The 20,252-nt window shown below is 46.8% G+C and overlaps 1 protein-coding gene across 1 annotated transcript; it reads right to left on the bottom strand.

Annotated features, from left to right (window-relative positions):
* Positions 1–6,112: 6,112 nt before the first annotated feature.
* LOC114911942 (matrix metalloproteinase-14-like) lies at positions 6,113–18,494 on the bottom strand. The gene is made up of 10 exons (XM_029256530.1): positions 17,967–18,494; positions 9,957–10,105; positions 9,586–9,708; positions 9,094–9,401; positions 8,330–8,491; positions 7,875–8,014; positions 7,560–7,698; positions 6,973–7,123; positions 6,775–6,890; positions 6,113–6,432 (listed from the first exon to the last, which is right to left on the bottom strand). Exons 1-10 carry the CDS (start codon positions 18,060–18,062, stop codon positions 6,113–6,115), a joined length of 1,704 nt encoding a protein of 567 aa, XP_029112363.1. The 5' UTR covers positions 18,063–18,494.
* Between the last annotated feature and the right edge of the window lie 1,758 nt (positions 18,495–20,252).

Genomic DNA, 20,252 nt, shown 5'->3' with positions numbered 1-20,252 from the left:
GCGAAAAATGGAGCTCCGGAGAGGGTCCAGCAGTCACACACTCCCCAAAACACACTGTTTGCTGTAAGGGGAGGAGAGAGGGGAGTGGGCGGGGGGGGGGGCATTTTTTCCACTGGATTTTTCCAGTGCTGCTAATGCCATATTCAGAGGTCTTGGAGCAGAAGCGACAGCCATAGACCTCTTGGGCTCCCTCATCGGCCGTACACCTCCCTGTCTCTGTGTGTATATGTGTGGTGAAACCTGGAGATTGTTGCTACACCATAGTAGCAACAACCTCCAGGTTTCACACACACACACACACACACTTGCATGCATAGTGCAGGGGTGGTGTTTCCTGTGCGGAAAAATAAAGGGGTACCGGTATTTAGGTCAGGATGTTGCTGTAGGTGTGTGTTGTGTGACGTGTGCGCTGTGTGCGTGTGATGTAGGTTACTGACACACATGGTGAAAATCGCAGCCCTGACCGCAACCACTTCCTGACCGCGAGAGCACAGCCACTAGAAAAGTGTGGGGACAGAATGGCTGCATCTTTGCGCATGCGCGCGCACGCGCGCACACACACACACACACTTTGCATTCCCCTTCAGACACCCTATGTGAGAGCAGCTGCATTCCCATGTGATGCCCCAACCCCACATGTCCCTGTCTTCATAACATACTGGATCCCCAGTCCATCCCATCCTGACATGCAGGGAATTATGGGAAAGTGTAACTATGGGCTTTAGTGCATAAACGATGGAGACGGAGCCGGACTATGTGTCCCTCGCGTTCGAACCGTAGACCGAAGCCAACATGCCGGAGAAATGGGTTCTCCAGAGGAGACGGGAGGAGATGATCGGCAAACCAGATGTAGAGAGGAAGAAGGAAACAGTTCAGTGCGAAAAGGAACCAGAGAGGAATTCACAAAAATACACAGCTTTCTAACATTTTTCAGGTATTAGAAAATACATTAAAACACTTAAAGTGGATTTAAAAGGTTCAAATAAAGCCCTTAATTTTATAATATGGGCTTGTTCTCCGGACCCAAATGGTCCCACCCTGAATTAAATTATGCCATCAGTCTCCATGCTGTTATTATTATTGTAAGAAGAAGCATATTTTTACATACATTTTTAAAATTATTACTAGACTTAGTAATAATATAACTCCAGTAATATATTTATTATTACTGGAATTATACTATTATTAGACTTAGTAATTATGTATCATTAATATATTTCTAAATACCATATACTGTATATTGTATGATTACTAGACTTAGTCTATTAAAGTAATATTTTATGTCCTCTTATCATGAAGGGTTGCTTCAAAACTTCACGGTTGTAAATTCAAGTGCAGCCCTGACTATTAATAATTATTTTTCTTTCGTCCATCCAAAGACCTGCAGCTCAAGTGTGTCAGTGGCTCTGAACTGGCCTTGCTGTGTGACTTCGTGTGAGTGTGCGATGCCCACTGACGGACTGGCATCCTGCCCTGAACGCACCCCACCCAACGCCCTACGTTTCCCAGTATAGGCTCTGCGTCACCATGCCCTGAGCACTTAGGTGGTTGCTGAAAATGGATGGATGACGCGGCTTTCATCATTGACAGCCAGAATGAATATTTCCTGCACGGAAGCAGTGGGAGGAACACAAACAGGTAGAAAAAGTGTCGTTCTCCCTGCAAAAGCCTCGACGAAATGAGATGCGGGGGTGAAATTGTTCTGCTCGGTGGAGCACAGTTTAATAAGGGGCTTTAGGAGGAGGAACAGAGAGAGAAAAATATGGTAGACGGGTGAAATGAGAGCCGGGGGGGGTGAGAGACGTGGAGCATTTTTGGTTAAAGAGCCTCGTAAAGAGTCCTTTCGCGTCGTGAGCCAATGAGGACGTTGACAGTAAATCCAAGGGGTTGAAGGGGAGGAGGGTGGGGGGTTGAAGGCTGAGGCATGGAGACATCGCAGGTTTCGAAATGGGTCAGGAAGGAGAGACTTGTTTGTCGAGAAGGCCCCCTCTTCTCACACGCACCGTTTCGCCCTCTCTGTGTGACCACGGCTGTAAGAATGCAGTCATAATTCCAGATGTTGTGGATGGAATTGTGCTCAAGCCGAGAGTTCCAGCTGGGACTCTTCCACCGCCGCCCCCCCCAACAATCCGTGTCCCGTGATCCCAGCAGTGCGTTCAAAACAACCCTTTAAGCCCCCAAGGTGGTTCCCCACAAAGAAACCTGTATCGTCACCAACACAACCGGTGATGCAACGCAAACAACATGTAAGTCCTTCTTGAGGGACACGGCTCTCGTGATCAACACGGCACCGCTTTCGGGGAAAAAAGCTCAAAACATCATAACATGACGTATTTGTTGATTTATTTGTGCACGAAGGGTTGTGCGGTTGTGCAATCGCCAGTCCTGCTTGTAGTTAAGAACTTGGATGCGGACGACATTTTCGTAACTGGTGGCTGAGAGGGAGGGTGTCCTTTTCGAATGGGAGAGACGTTGTCCGAGCAGCTGTTGCGTACCGGGGTACAGCACGCCGAGTCTCGTGACGGTCGACCCAAGGACCCGTCCGAAGGCTTTTCTGTTATTCCGAGTTCCGTACGAGCACATGTGCCGTTTTGGCCAAATCCCCTTCATCCCTGCGCAGGTAACGTTCCTACAGTCACCTCACACACCCGTGGGTGAGAGACGCCATTATACACACAGTAACATAACAAAGGACATTTTATAAAATACTTTATTTGAGTTTCAATTCGAGAAATATAAAAAAAGTGAAAACAGACAAAACATCATTCCTATTTTCAATAATTATTATCATAAATATTATTACTATTATTGTCATCATTAGCGTCAATTAGTTGCAAAAATTCCAGGTGCGGTAAATAACACTAATAACTAAAAGATTTTTTAAATATACTACTTTATTTCATGTATCAACAGAAATCAATTATGTCTGAGACATGAAAAACATACGACGCAAAATTAGAGACCACATCCTGAAAGTGAACCGAACACGAAGGGCGTTTTCAACAAGGTCGTCACATTGTGTCCCTGTCCAGCAGGACTAGAAATGACAACTTCAAGAAAGAAAATCATAAAACTACACATCATCTTTAAACAATACATGGAGAAGAACAACAATAATAATAATGATAGTCATAATAATAACACCAATAATAGGAACTGTAACAAATAGAATAAGATCAGAAAGAATCATTTCAGGATTAGTATAAAACAATTGCACATGGACTAATGAAATGGTGTCATGTGGACAGGACAACGCTCATGGGTTTTAATAATCCTCGCTGAGGCTCAGTGATCTGCTACAGTCCCTTTGCTGAATGACCCCAGAGACGTGGTCAACGGTTGTACTGGACCGATCGGTCGGGTTCCCGATACTCAACTAAACGCCGACACCCACTGACCCGCTAGATTGTCCTTGTCTGGTTTCCGGAGTGAGGACGCCTGGTGTGAACAAAGTGACATCAGAGCTCTGCTCCCCAGTACTGATCATGGGGACCTGCTGCGTTTAACCCCCTCAAAATACACCTATCAAATAATAAAGACCGTAGTAAAAAGCCACACGAAGGCACACGAGTACTCAGTGCCTTCAAACACGTTATATTTCCTGGTGATCAATTCTTTGTTGTTTCAATCACTAAAATATGTGTTAAAAATAGAAAACTTTTGGACTAAGCAATTACATGAACTAAGGAAGGTGAAGGAATTGTATTGTTATCGCTACACCTCACTGGTGATCACAGATCTAAAAATGTCACGTTTTTCACATCAGAGTCAGGTTGTCGCAATCAGATTCGTGTTCGATGGGAACGCAGACCTTCAAACACAGCCGGTCTCCAGGACCAGGACTTCAGACGTGTGACCGTAACCGCGACCATGACCGTGCAGGGTGGAGACTGAGACATCCGCCCACTCATATGGCTATAGTGCCAAGGTGAGTGCACCTTACTCTTATCCTTTTAACATGGTAAACATCACTTCTCTTCATTCCCTTGCCTGTGGGTCACATTAAAACACGTACGAGAGGCACTTGTAACAAAACGGTATTTAAGGACCAGTTTGAAATTCACCCCCATATTGCCAGGCACCCAAAAAGTACTATAATCCACGAATGGTACAACACAGGCCAAGGATACAGCTGTCTGACAAGTGGCGACACACCGGATGGGGTCACATGGTGCATTCTGGGGTTTAATATGACAGTGAAAATCACAGCCTTTGAGTTACTGTGGAAAAATCGCAATAAATAATGCAGATCTAATTACAAACTACCAATTATTTTTATTGCGCTCAAAAAAATGGCTTCTTTCATCTTGTGTCACTTTATCTTCAGTATCCAGGTATGTATCGTCTTTTATATGTGACCTCCTGGCAGATGATGTATTCACTTGTGTGGTAAACTTGCTAAAAAGTCCAGCTTTTCCTTCAAAGCACCACGAGGGAACCATGAGATGTTCCTGCATGATTGTCTTTGACTTGAGCTTCAGTAGAGTGGTGGGAGGACCAGAGGCAGGACTGATGGCCCCAGAACTCTACAGTCCAACATGAAGCCCTATGGGACCCTATATAGCATAGCTGGACGGTACATATCACTATGTTGTGCTGCAAAAATTTTTTAAAATGTAAAAGCCCAACCAGGACCAGACTAAATGTTAAGTCCCTCTTACAGATGTTCAGGAAGTTCACATCTGGCCACCACAAAACTCACTGCTGTGTTTTTCCACGAACGCTACCCAGGCTCCACACATGTGCAGCTTCCAACAGCTGCTAAGAGTCATTGTCAAGACCAATAAAAAGAGTCTCCTAAAAAGACTCCTTCCTCATCCTGCAGGTATGATCAGCCACTCACAGCCACGAGTGATGGAGGAAATTATACTTCACTGCGACGTCAGCTTTATTCTGCACCCTAGTAAACTTTACATTAAATGATGGATCCACAACTGCCCTGGACTGTCCCTCATTACACGATACTGCTGCACCAGGTAAGTTACACTGCGCCGGTATTTAAACTGCATTTTACTCTAATATATCACCCTCTGCAATGAGATGTACTGTGATTACACTGTAAGTACTACACCGATTTGCATTTCTGCTGAAATGTGATGTTTTCCCTTGCTTTACCGTACTGGGACGTGTTCTTTATTTGATTTGAATGTATTTGATTTACTTATTTGATCTGAAGTTAGCTTTGCTGTGGTACATGCCTTCAAAGTGAGCTACTCTACCTGACACTCTGATGAGTTTGCCATACTCTGCTCCCCTCTGCTGAACTGTGCTTACTGTGGTAAATGGCTAAGAGTGTAACTCTGCTCTGCTGTGCTGAGGTATTGCTGCACTGCACTGCACTGTAAGGTTCCAACCAGCCTTTTTTTTCTCCCCCTAAGTACAACTACAGCATCTGAGTCTCAAGTCTAACTGCCGTCCTGGTCCTTAAGGGACCCAGACGGGGTGCGGGGTGGCGGACGCCCACCCCCAGACCAGGAACGGTCCCGGTGTCCCGGAGGAGAGGAATGTGAGGCGAAGGGGTGTGGGATGAGCTGTTGCTCTGGCCTGAATTCCAGGAAACCAAAACCAACAATAATAAAAATGTGAAAAAAGCTAAACCAACAGCAATTGAGCTGGAGTCATCAACCAAGAGCAGAGGCGGGAGAGGGGCTGGGGGCGGGGGGAAGGGGCAATGGAGAAGGAGGGATAAAGAGGAACACTGGCGGCTCATTCGAGATGCACCAGAGCATTTCTGTTTATTTGCCTTTTTTAAAACCGGATTTTTTTTGTTGTTGTTGAGAACAGCCGCGGTGAGCGGTGAGGTTACGATAATGCTCGCGAGCGCCGCCCTCTCCCTTAGCTGCACTGATCTCTTCTGTTCTAATGCTACAGAACTGTACATACAGATATTAAAAATACACAATACACTTCCCGATCTCTCGCTCCTCTCTCTTCCCCTCGAATTCCACGGCTATGTAGCAGTAAACGTCTGTCTCGTGTATCATCCCCCGCTTTCCCTCCTGGGAATCCGCACACGTCCAACCCGCCGTCCTCCGCCTTTCCGAGTGTCTCCTCTCTGCCCTCGTCCCTCTTTCCTCGCCCGCCCCCCCCCGCCCTCCACCCCCTAGGCTCCCTACACCTTGTCCAGCAGGGATCTCTGGCAGTAGAGCAGGCGCCGGGGCGTGCCGTACCTGTGGAAGAACAGCAGCGCCCCCAGGGCGCAGATCACGCACGCCAGCAGCACGAGGGGCACCACGACAGCCACCGGCCCGGCCCCGGCCCCGCTCTTCTCCTCCACGATGATCACCTCTTCATCTGTGCCCCCCCTCCGGGGCTCTTCCTCGGAGCAACCCATCCAGTCGCGCAGCGCCGACTTGGGGAAGCCCGGTTCCACCCTCAGCTGCTGATTGTCGAACTTCCAGTATTTGTTGGCCTTGTAGAAGTAAGTGTATGCTGGGGGTGGGTGAAGGTGGGGGAAGGAAGAGACGCTCAGCGGGTCCCTGAAAAAGGCCTGGGCGCACTATCGTTCTTTCTCGCGCACACCCTTGTGTTTCACTGGTTCCACTGCCTCCACGTTCACGATTCCAAACACACCCAAGAAATTCACACAATAACAACTTTTTTAAATGAGGCGACATTAACAACATTGACCTTTTAGTATGTACTATTTTATCTACTTTCCGGTTTTACTAATGACTGTTTTTCTCCAAAACGTCCTTGTGGAGCAAGGAGTCTGCGCACACATGCACACACACACACACACACACACACACACACCAAAGCACTCATAGATACCTCCATCCTTGCTCATGATGGCAGACTTGGGATTCTCGGGAACGCCCTTCCACACGCTAATGGGCTTGGGGTACTCTGGGTCCACAGACCGCGTGTTCTCGTTGAAGCGGTAGTACCTACACAGGAGAAGTATGGGGACTGACACCCTGGTACTTTGGACGCAGACAGACACTCAGAAAGACTGGTCCACAGACTCACTTAGTCCCCCTGAAGAAGTAAGTCATTCCGGTGGGGGTGTAATAGAGGGCGGCATCCAGCCTGTCCTTGGGCAGACCACTTCCCAGCTCCCTGAGCCCCTTGGGGTAGCCAGGTTCCAAGGTGGACTCGCTGTACACCCAGTGTCTGTCCCCTGGAGACACAGCAGGTGAGGACATGTCACTGGCCACTGGTGAGATGCTCTTTTTTCGCACTGATACTTGGTTACATTAACACTGATTCACTTATCTCACTTTTTTGTCCAGGATGACTTACAGTGTTAAGCTACTTACACTGACTTGGAGAACAGGGCAATTTTTATATGAGTAACTGAGGCTATGTAACTTGTTCAGGAGTCTTACAATTGGTAGGGGGACACAAACCTGGGTCTTTCAAGCCATCACTTGTAACCCCTGTGCCCCCCTGTAAGCACCTTAAGCCTTTATCATAGACGGCCACGACTATAGTAAAAGTGATCAAATTGTGCACTGCTGAAAGATGCTGAAAAGCAATGTGAAGGAATGACTAAAACCCGAGCTTGGCAAAAGAGAGTGTGGTTGACAGAGCAGGAGAGAAAAAAAGAGTCATACCCTTGAAGAAGACAAATTTCCCATCAGCCCTCTCATATGCGGCGTTGATGGATGCTGGTAACCCATTCCAGAAGTGTGAGATGGGCATGGGGTACCCTTCCAGAACACGGTTATTGTGCACCCGCCATAGCCATTTGTCCTGCGGGGGGAGCAATCAGATCAGCACACAAACAAGCAGGGACACACACAGTGTTAGGGTTTGTCATTGAGCCGGAACGTCTGTTTTGTATGTTGTTGTACAGGTGTGTGAGTCAGTCAGAGTACTGGTGTTTTAGTGTGTTTGTATGAGACAGAGTCTGACTGAGCCGCTGGTACCTTAAAGACAAACATCTCTCCCCTTAAGATGGCAATGGTGTCGAAGTGACCTTCGCAGATACTTGGGCCATGGGAGGGTTGGTCTGGCTTCCTGGGGGGTCGTGTGGGAGAAGGTGGGGGTGGAGGTGCACCACCTGACCCTGTTGGTGTTGGACAGACAGTAAGAGGCTCAGTCATGCTAAACAACAGGCTAGGCCACAGAGAAGAGACAAATCTGAGAAAACAAGAATGTTTCTGGTTTGAATCCCAATACTGTAATCATTGAGACTCTGCTTGAAGGACATCAGGAGAATGCAGCTCAGCAGGTGAGGAAAAGTGAGAAAAAAGTGTTCATGATACGGACACCTGGTGAGGAGAACAGTGGAACTTCAGAACTCATTCTGAGACCAGCTGGGACCAGTAACCAATCATAATAGGAAGCTGGAGGAGCTATGTGGACCAGGAGTGACACTCACCGTAGATCTGCTGGATGCCCCGACGGTCGTCTTGCGGCAGAATAAAGTTCTCCGTGTCCATCCACTGGTAGAAGGGAGCCATGATGGCGTTGGGGTCGCCCGAGTGCTCCAGGCCCAGGGCGTGACCCAGCTCATGCACAGCCACCAGGAAGATGTCATTCCCTACCAGCAGGAGCAGGAGGTCCAGACGAAGCACAAAAGCCATCAGTGCACACACCTTTCATTTTAATTGGTCAGAGCATCTAACTCCAGTTGCTTTTAACTCTTTGTGTTTGACTTTATATTTGAGAGATTAGCGTTTGGGGAAAAAAGGGGGATAAAAGCAGTAAGCAAATGTGAGAAGACAGTAACAGAGGAATAATAAAAAAGAAGTGCTCCTGAGTCTTCTTGCATTTGTAAGCCAACAAAAGGGCCAGAAAAATGTTGGGCAGGTAAACAAACACACTCCGGCTGCCGCTCACATTGTACGCCACTCATACACAGAAATGTAAACAATCTCACGTTTTAAGGCTGGAACAAGAAAAGTCAAAACTGGCCCCGCTCTTTCCATAGAGTCAAAGTCCTTTCAGTGCACAGGTGTGCACACCTATGGACGCTGCGTGTTCAGGCAGCTGTTGCAGCTCCAGGACACCGGCGCCCCTCCTCTTATTCTACCTCAGGCAATTTTCCCTGATTCTTTCCTCTTGTTGCCTGATTTCAACCTCAGCTCCACCCTTGTGTTCCTCTGCCCATTCCTGCCCCTCCCTGTAACCCGCAGTACTCACCTCCTTGGTCGGTAGTGCCAGAGGTCCACGGCTCTGCGGCATCAAAGTGTGTGTCACCCCCAATGCCTGGGCCTGGGAAGTACGCATGTGCCAGGAAGCCCCCTTCTCCATCAAAGGGGGTGCTGTCGCCATGGAATCCCTCGCCAAAGAACAGCATGATGTCGGCAAACTTGGCTGGCTTGTCCCGGATATGGCTGTAGGGGATCTCACGGAAGCGCAGCGGCGTCACACTTTCCCACACCTTGAAGGCATGTCGGATGGCCCGGAAGGTCTCAGTCTCGCCTACTTTTGGGGTGTAGTTCTGTATGCTGCAGGGCAAGAAGAACACAAGTGCGCTCAACATACGGGTACATGAGAGCAACGGCAATGTGAAGAGCCCAGGAAGGGCACCGGTGCAAAAGTCAAGCCAAGCAGCTATCGCTGAGTTACCATTCTACTGGGTGCAAGGAAAATCAAGTCTTCGTTTGTACACCTGAGACTTGAGCATCCCACCTGAAAGTGATCTCCCTCTTGTCCCACTTCAGTCCCTGGAGGACGTAGCGTTTCCTCCTCAAATTGCTCTTCAGCTCAGATCCAAACTTGTCAGGAACACCGCATCGTGGTCGCTTCATCGCCCTATCAACCACATTCCACCTCTAGTAACTCATTTGTCATGACTGATCTGTAAGCACTCTATACCTATGAATGCTTATATTTTAGTATCTTTCTTGCCTGCTGAACAAGAGGAGGTATAAGTGATCCTTTTATGTAAGCACAAAGTGACATTTGATTCCAACGATCTAACTAGTGAACGTGAGTGTGTGCGTTCCAGAATGTCGGCCATGTTTAGGGTCAGGGATGGGTGTGGGTGTGGTGGGACTCACGCCAAGGTATCTTTGTCCATAGACCCAGTGACGGTCAACCCGTAGAACTTCTGCATTTCAGCAATGGCTTGAGTGATGGACTGCGGCGAGCGGAGGGACTGAGCACGAACATCGCCTGGGGGCAGGTAGCCGTACTGCTGGAGCCAGACCTGGGTGAGGCAGGTTGGAGGGGTGCAAGAGCAGTCAGACAACACCTACATGCAACACATACAAACTCCAGCTGATTCACGGTGATGAAGGACAACACTTTTCCTTAAGATCCAGTATGACTGACTAGCTATTTGGCTCCAGAGCAATGGCCCAGTGAACGACGACCCAACAAAAGCCATATGGTGTTAATTTCCCCAGACCCCTTTCCAGACTCAGTTGGTGTTTTATCAAATATGGGTGTCCTTGGGTATGAACAGGTATTTCACACCCCTTATCTCAAATATCTATTTTAATTTTTTTCATCTGCTTCATAAAATTTCTAGGTCATGAAGTTCTGAGTCCGGAAAGTGGAGAGAAAGGGTCTTCGACCAGAATAATGTATATATATATATACTGTACCTGAAAACTTTACACAGCATCTGCAAGTGAGCTAGAAACAGGTAACTTATTTCATAATGTGTGTAATTACATAAGTGGCAATGGATGGGTGTGGGGGGAACCTTGCAGTGTAGGATGAGGCCTGAGGTTTTTCAGATGACAAGTGTAACTATGAGTTTCACATCACATGCTTCACTGGGGTAGCTCAGCCCACCAGATCTGGAGGTTGCAGGTTCAAATTCTACCAGCTTTTTTAGTACCCTAGAGCAAGGTACTTACCCTAAATTATTTAAGTACAAGTCATCCAGGTGTATAAATGTGTAAATAATTCTAGGTACCTTAACACTGTAAGCCCCTTTCTAGAAAAGTTAAAGCTAAATGAACACATTTCAATATCTCCTCCAACAGAAGGACACGATGCTCATGAAGTGATGAGACTAAACTGCTCTAGGAGGCGTGTGTGTGTGTGTGTGTGTGTGTGTGTGTGTGTTACTAATGTCTCAACAGAGATTAACCTGTTTCCAAAACTGAATTTGGATTAGATTGAGCGCAGCTGGGTAACTCATTACTGTCACACCGAATACTTGATAGTTTCAAACCAACTGCACTATCTTACAGTTATGTGAATATAATAAAAAAATCCTATTCTATGTCACTGGGAAAAAATGGTAGTTACTGTAGCTAGTTTTCTACATCGGTTTAACTGCTCATCCCGATTTTGACCTTTCGACACGGTGAGCAAAAACCAGTCATCTTGTTTCAGGACATGTTTCCACAAGCACACACATTGCTCACCTCTCTTTAACTACGTTGTCCAGTCATTTAAGAACAACAGAGCCACATTTTCCCGATCTTACATTCCATCGAGAAGTGGACAAAAAAAAAAACTCTCAATTTGAAAAACATGTTACTTTGAATCTTATCATCTATCTGCAAATGTACATATTTCTGTTTGGATTTGTGTGTGTCTGTGCGTGTGCGTGTGCGCGTTTGCAATTCAAAGCACAGACAGCACAGTCACTGTTTCTGTATAAACCAGTCTGTGAAATTACAGTGAATTTTTCTATAATCCCCAAACCTCAAACACTCCCTCTCTCTCTTTTCTCAGTGATTCAGTGAATTTGCGCGTGTGTGTGTGTGTATATTCATTTGCCCTCCTGTGAGGTAGCGTCTGTATTTAAGAACCTGGGCTGGTTTTACTCTTTAACTCTTCACCGTCCTGCAGGCAGTGAATGTCTATCAATGGCTGTTAGAGCCACACGGTCTTCGAAACAGAAAGATCTCCTAAGAAAAGCGGTCAGACTTAAATGTGTGTGACCGTTCAAGTGAGGAAGACGTGCGGAGCAAGAGGAGGGTTTGAGTACAAGTGCAAACTCGACGGCCAAGCGACCGTAACCACCCACGGCCGCAGGATACAGCGAGAGGGGAAGGAAAGGAAGAAGGAGAAGAGGACGGAGGAGGCAGGCGGGAGCTGCAGAACAAGGTCCAATTATAGGCCGTTCAATGAAGTCAGCTCTGTGCCCCATGCGTACACTGTGGCCGCACCGCAGGATCTCTGCCGGCCTGTAAGACCACTCTCTGTTGGCTGCTGCCTTGGCTGGAGCAGCTCGCCCACACTGTGAGGTCCTCCTCCCGTTTCGACCTGCGGATCTCCAAAAGACCCGGAACTTTCCGAAGGCCCCATTTTACGCCAGGCAGTCTACTAATCATCACCCGCCATCTCTTGTATCACCGTCTTGGCCGTGCAAAGTAAATTTTCCTATTGGTGAATGTAGCAAATGTACAGGATCACATTAATGAATTAATTTTAATGAATAAATATAGGAAATGTGTGGAAGTAAATATAATTAGGAATAGAGTATAATGGAAAAAAATTCTATTGGTGGATGGAGGGTGAAGAACAAATTTGCTGCCGCACAGCATCCCGAAGTGCGGCGAACTACCCTTCGGGAGATGCCTTCAATCTCCCATCATGCCCAGAACTTATCCAATGAAAGTGCTGACTAAGCAGTGTTGGGAGTGAGGACTGTCCGACTGTCCGAGGGGGGGCCATCGGTGACGGCTCCTCTGACCACAGCTCGTTCCCACATTACACTAGACGAGTCCTCAGCGTGCATTACTTCATCTGATGTGGACGTTACCACGGTCCTACATGTCTGTTTGCAGACTTAGATTACCATGACAATACTCCACTACCACCACAAAAAAAAAACTGGAAGTGAAACGACTACTTTTATTCAACATTCTGGAAACATTGTGGTTCATGGGTGCCCCAGGTGGGACCAAGCGGGAGGGTGTGTATGTGTATGTGTGCAAACACTGAGATAGGCTATGTCCTTGGGATTTACACAGCCTTGGATTGGCTATAGATCACTGCGAAAACAAAGGAATGTGGTAAAAACCCAAATATCAGCCAGTAGTATAGCCTGGGCAGGATTTGTGTGCCCTGACACCATCCTCATAACTAATTTTTCAAAAGACATAAATAAGATCAGGATAGAGCAGGCAATGAAGGCAGGAATGGGAGAAGAGGTGACAACAGACCCCGTCTGAAGACATCGGCAAAGACGCAGGACAAACGAGCAGAAGGAAAGTGATGGCGAAGCGACAGAGTCCAAGGGGAGAGGAGCGAAGAGGGAGGCAGAATTTAAATGTGAGGCAAACAGACTGACTCAGTTGTTCCCTTTACTCTGTGCCAGTGGAAAAAAAGGAGAATTCTGGTCAACGGAGGCTGCACCCAGCAGTCGTGCTGCTGAACTTGGTGACCCACTTACACCGGTACCTAGTTCGACTTTTACATGCACCCGCTCACCCACCTGGTCACATATATATGGATATAGCTGGCACACATACACACACCACCTCTGATACAAAACACACCTATTTAGAGAGCTCATCTGTCTAGTGATCCTCTTACTCTGGTACCCCGTTACCTGGTTACAAGAGATGGGCTGCTGTCTAGATTTTGGTTACCGCTCATCCTGGTATTAGGATTCCGATCCCAGTCATCTGCACTTTTTTGGTCCGTTAAATCCAGGGGGTGAAATGCATTTGACCACAAGAACCAAAGAAGCCACCACTCAGATACCAGAGGATAGATGATATCTCATGGGGAAGCCAGCATAATGGTTAAAGTTGCTGAAGATCTGAAGGTCACACATTCAGATATATTTTCCTGCTGTTGGACTCATGGGCAAGGTACTTACCCTCAAAGCTTGAGTAAAATGACCCACCTGTGTGAATGGTAAATAACTGTAAGTAGCTTAACATTGTCAGTCGCTTTGGAGAAAAGTGTTGGATAAATAAGTAAGTGCTGTTGGAAAACAGACTAATATGCTGCTCAGTCTGAACAAATGCTGATTCGGAGCTTCGTGGAACAGTGTTCATCTCACGAGAGGAAGGTGGCTGATGCAGAGTTCTGTATCCAGAACATATGGCGGTGAAGTCGGCCCACCCAAGCAGACCATGACCCAAACACACCAGCCAGTACGCAACTCAGGCCACAAGTGAAATTCCTGTGCTCTTATTAATACAGCTGGACATGTCCAAAAAAACCCAGTTCTCCCAGTTGAGGAGTGACCAGTGAGACAGGTAAGGTCACACATGCCATGTAGTGGTAACCCTGTGATCGCCAGGAAAACAGAAAACGGCGAAATCTGGGCAAAGAAGACCAAAGTCAGACTCCTTGGACCCACAGAGTCAGGACCATTTGGGGGACAGACACCAGACTGCAATCGAGGCAGCAGTTCCTCCAAAGGAAGGTGGTGCTTCAAGCACTTTGGACCCCCCCTTCGATGTACTGCCAGATGGATAGGCGCGTTCCTGCAGATGGACAGGAAGTTTCCGAGCGGCAGCCACAGTTTTTCAGGAACAACCAGCATTTGCAGCATCAGCCAGTACAGAGAGCTCCGTTACTGTCTCCAGCTGTGAGACGTTCCATTTCCTAGCTCATGTATGCACCATGCTGGAAAACTCACCTACAGGGCTCCATTGCTCCCTACACCTCAGCTCCTCCACCTCTGGCTGCTGCGTGGTCACACACACGCTGTCTGACACTGAAAGTCCGTAGGTTCTGATATGGCGGAATGAGCTCCCTCTCTCCCTCACAGCTGCTGAATCCTTTTAAAAGTTCAAAAAGGGTTTCAAAAGACATCTCTTTCAGATGCATTTCTGTCCTGTTCTCCCAGATGCTCCCTGCACTTGCATCACATCATAATAACAGCATCAAAAGGCTCTTAGAATGGATCACAGATGGGCCAGAAACAGATAACTGGCAGAGCTGATAACAGTATGTATGTGTCACACTTAATAAACTTCTTTACCTGCGAGTAGCGCAGCCTCAGGTGTAACGGGACTCCAGATCTAACAAAGTTATAATTGTGTACTTGTACGCTCACCTGAGGCTGTGTTAGTCATTGTTCAAAGCAAAAGTACACCGCATGATAGATGCCACCACAGGGTTTTTCCTGAATATTATTAGAATAGCCCTTATTTCATGGTTAGTTATTGTATCTGGCGTGAAAACACTTTACATGTACATGTACATGATTCATTTAGCAGTCACTCTTCTCCGAAGCGATGTACAACTCAGAGTAAATAAAGGAGTGTTTCACCATGTTGGCCACCCGTAGGACCTCAGACAGTAGACTGAAGCCCAAAGTCAACGGGCCCAAATCTAATCAAGTCTTGGATATCTGACTTTCTAAAAAAAAAAAAAAAGTTGATTGTCCCATTTTTATTCTTGTCTTGACATGACAACTGCACGGCACACCACAAGCCCCACATCTCTGTACGGAAAAGTGTAAAGTGATATTGTTTTTTATTGTACTAGTTGCCGCTTGAAAACATGCAAATCTTATAGGGATTGTCATTATTCTTGTAGAAAATCTTAAACAAATAAAATGAATAAATGACTATGATTTACACGCCTGACTCTACTTACCTACTTGGTTTAACCTGTTTAACTTGGGCTTCACTTATTTTTACACCTGCACTACTTGTGTGTTTCTACTACACACACGATTTCCTCTAAAGCAACATATAGAATCGGTCATTACATACCTATGTGTCACATGAGAAAGACAGATTTTCATTAAATACCGATTTCATGATAAAACTAAGGAACACAAAGCGGGGCAGCATAGTGGTTAGAAGTGCTGCCCTTGGACTCCTGGGTTGTAGGTTCAAGCCTTATATCCAGCTGCAGTACCACTGAATAAGACATCTCTACTAAAATTACCTTGCTGTATATCTTTGTAAGTTACATCAGTTAAATGAATAAATGTTCACATACTTTCAAGCAGCACTGTATGCTGAAAAAATTCTAAATGAAAACCAGGCATAAAGAAAAAAAAAATCTGTGCTATGTCACTTGATAAACATGGCCCTCAGATATAGAATCACACAAGAGGAGAACAATTAGCAGGGGTGTGTAATCTCTGATGTGTCATCTCAAAGTTTGGAGCAGAAGTGGCAGTTCACACCTGGGACATAACATCATGTCCCTGTCAGTTATGACACTTCAGACCCTTATTATATGAGCCTGGCTCTGCCCATCACAATTGGAGCAGTGCTACAAATAAAAGTCAAGGATCCATTTTTTACAATTGTAACAATAGAGGAACTACAGAAACAATTCAACCACAACAACAAACTACAAGGAGGACGAACATGACCTTCAAGGACACAATGAAAGTTGGCCGTGTCTGAAGTCAGATGTTTCCACTCATCGAGGAGCCTGTTTATTTCCACCGATCTGCATTTCTCGGAACCCTGGATGATCCTCGAAGACTAGAGGAGAGTAACACGACATCTCATACGCAACAGCTTGGCAGAGCTGCTGCTTTAGGACCCAAAGGTTGCAGGTTTGAACCCCACCTCCAGCTGGAGTGCCCTTCTGCAAGATACTTACCATAAATTGCTCTGGTAAAACTACACAGCTATATAAATGGGTGAATAATTGTAAGTAACCTACCATGGTAAGTCATTTTGGAGAATGGACAAAGGAACTAAGAGAATGAAAGTAAAAGAGATGGGAAGTGTTTGGAATAAATGTAATTCAATACACTAAATTTACACCAAGAACTGTCAGTTCACCACTATAATCAAATGTTATTTATATTGACTGTGAGAAAATGCGAGCGAAAGGAACAGAAAATAAAATATATAAACGTACGACTTCCTCGGATTTCAGGAGGCTGACGTATGGATGGATCTGTTCCGCGAATTCCCACCATGGTCTAACATGAACGTGACCCACAAGGCTGGGCTCCTCCGGGAGGTAAACAAATACCTCATATTTAAAGCAAACTTACTAGAAATGGCTCATTCGGTTTTTCGACCCTGATATTTTTGCCATTACAGTGTTGATGGTCACTTTTACTATATTTGTTATGGTTTCTAAAGTGCTGAGTAACACACTGACACACTGACTCACTGAGCACCACAGCAGTTTCGCTGCCTGACTTCCTCGCAGGGTGGTAATCAGGGCTTGGAAGTCAGCGAGCGACTGACCACAGACCGACTGACCGACCGACTGACTCAGAGACTGTCTGACTGACTGACCAAGAGACTCACTGAAACTGTCAGTGTGACGGATCGATTGACTGACTGACCAAGGCGTACTGAGACTAACTGACCGTCTGACCGTTCGTCCGACAGACTGAGACACTGACCGACTTGTTTAGTGACTGTCTCGCCGATTTACTGACAGTGATCGACCGAGAAAGTGACCGACCAGTTGACAGGCATAACAGCGAACACTGAAAGACACCAGTAGCGTAACTACTCGTCGGGCCTTACGAATACGATCACGAGTCCTTGGTGGAGCTACAGACAGGCCTGCTGGAGTGCCGGTGGGACTCAGTCCCACGTTGGACACAAACGCCGAGTCTGGAATCACATGTCAGCTGTGGATTTACATCATCTTAGAATGGAATTTGGACACCAGTTTATTTGTCTCGGGGTAAAACCACAGCCCCCCCCTCCCCCACATACACACTCAGCACACATGATGACTTGGTATTTCAAGCCCTTTGTCTTGCTGTATGGGGCTGTTTTTGTGCTTCCTCAGCCCCAACCCAGCCCCTCACCACCCATACCGATACACACACACACACACACACATACGCACAGGGCTCCTGGCTTTTCTCATCACTGTTACTTCATCATGTTTTTCCCCAAAATTCTTATTCCTTTTTTAAAGCACTTATTGTAGCCTGACACCCACCTTCCTTCCTCGCACACCTCACTTTTTTTAATTCCTTGATCCAATGTGTGTGTGCGCGAGCACTACTACAAACTGTAACTTAAGTGAGGTTATGAAAGGGACACAGATATTATTATTTTAATTATAATATTATTTTCATGTTGAACTTGAAGCTTTCGTTTCCCGTCCATTTGTTGCTGTGATCACTGGCTGCAGGCGTGTGTGTGTGTGCGTGTGTGCGTGTGTGTGTGTGTGTCCGCACCCTCCGGACTCACCTCCGGCTTGATGTCCTGCAGCGAAGCCGCTGGCCGCGCGCACCAGGCGCACGCCAGCGCGAGCACAGGCACGAGCGCCGAGAGCCGGGGCACCATCGCTCCGCACGCGACGCGCACAAAGAAAAAAAACGCGAGCGAAAGAAAAGCGCTGCGCCTGCGGCTCGGTGTCCCTCCTTCGGACGGTTCCTCAACTCGCTCTTCTTCCCCAATTCTGCGCGAACGTCACGAGACGATCCGAGACACAGAAGAGAAGATTCCCAAAGTTACGCGTTTAAAAAGCTGAACTAAACCAGAGGAGTAAAGATAAAAACTGTTTTGCTTTGTTTCTGTCTGCAGATTAACTGTCAAAAACACGATTTTCTCATTCAAAACGCAAGAAGATTTGCTCGGAGACTCTTTCAAGCGCAAAGCAGCACTTCTGACACTCTGTTTGTGCGCAGAGATTGCGGCGCGCGCGCTCCTCCACCACTGCGCTCCGCTCTTCGTTCCGCTCTTCGTTCCGCTCTCGGTCCCGCGCCAGCTGCGCGTCTCTCCCTCCGCCTCTGCAGACGTGGTGCCTCTATCCCCCCCCCCGGACCTCACTCCTCTTAAAAAAGCAGGAAAGTGAAAAAATAGAGGGAAAAAAACGGAACCCTCCCCCATCCAGATGTGTAACCCTTCTGAATCTGCAGCGCGCGCGCGCGCACACACACACACAACAGAGCCTTCTCTTCACCTTCCCCTTCTCTTAGTTTATTCCCTGCTCTGTAACTTCGACCGAGTCGAGTGTTATTTTTAGGTTTACAATCAATTTTAAAGAAGTTTAAGGTTAAACGGAGGATCTAAAAAATAAACTCGAAATTATAATAAGTAATTATAACTCATTCCTGTTATTTTTTTTTTATTATTAAACAGTAACACACACGGGGGTCGTCCCGGTAACTTCACTTTCACTGTAGCGGTGTCTGTCTCATTGTCCAGGCGGAACAGTCACGTGCTTTTACACATCTGTGTACAGAATTTATTTAAACATGTGACGGCACGTGACTGTACAATGACAGACACAAGTGTATCGCGCGCACGTGCGGCACAATGAATGATGCTGAAGTCGCAAAGAAGTCAACAGATGAGGATTATACGACTTTATTGTGTGACACATCATTAAAGTATATTATAAACAGGTAGTTCTTATCATGAGGGGGCGGTGGCGCGGTGGGTTGGACCGGGTCCTGCTCTCCGGTGGGTCTGGGATTCGAATCCCACTTGGGGTGCCTTGCGACGGACTGGCGTCCCGTCCTGGGTGTGTCCCGTCCTGGGTGTGTCCCCTCCCCTCCGGCCTTACGCCCTGAGTTGCCGGGTTAGGCTCCGGTTCCCTGCGACCCCGTATGGGACAAGCGGTTCAGAAAATGTGTGTGCGTGTGTGGTTCTTATCATGTATTTTTTAATGCTCGGTATGGGGAAAACAGCCCATCCTCGATATTTCGGGCTATGGCTGGGTGGTGTTGCGGGTTCGAGAAAACCCCCTGCCTCAAACACTGTTTTCACCTACATTTTACCTGTTAACTTCCACAGGCTCTTATGCAAACCTTTACTGGAATATTACATATAGAATTATACTTTCACTATGACAGATATACTCTCACTGGTTTTTATCGATTACCGTTATTCAGATATCAGAAAATAAACTGAAGAGAACTATAAAAATACATTTAGACATTTCACACACTCAGTAACACAGAAAATAGAGACCGAGTGTGTGTCCGCTGTACTTGTATTAGACAGTTGAGCCACTTGTGAAGAATAAGAAATATGTCGTCGCAGCTTGCACACACACACACGCACACACGCACACACTTTCTGAGCCGCGTGTCCCATACGGGCTCGCGGGGAACCGGAGCCTAACCCGGCAGCTCAGGGCGTAGGGCCAGAGGGGGAGGGGACACACCCAGGACGGGACGCCAGTCCGTTGCAAGGCACCCCAAGCGGGACTCGAACCCCAGGCCCCCCCGGAAAGCAGGACCCGGTCCAACCCACTGCCCCCCCCCCCCCCCCCATTGTAGCTTGTATATTAACTCAATTTTTTTTGAGCAAATTCTTATTCTGAAAATTTTCCCCACATAAGAAATTGTTAAAAATGAAAACATCCGGCTCCCTTTATATTAATAAAGAAAAATTAACAACAGTAAATTGGAATCTCATTTACTGTGTTTGCTAATGTGCCTGGGTGTAGAAAATTTCGAGGATGAAAAAGCAATAAAGAACAAGAAGCATTAAAGACGCACTTAATGAAGATACTGGTATTCAAAT

Source organism: Scleropages formosus, chromosome 11 (assembly GCF_900964775.1).
Source record: "Scleropages formosus chromosome 11, fSclFor1.1, whole genome shotgun sequence".
In the NCBI taxonomy this organism is placed as follows: domain Eukaryota; kingdom Metazoa; phylum Chordata; class Actinopteri; order Osteoglossiformes; family Osteoglossidae; genus Scleropages; species Scleropages formosus.
The sequence above is the reverse complement of the archived record's forward strand: the minus strand, read 5'-3'. Positions and strand labels throughout refer to the sequence as shown.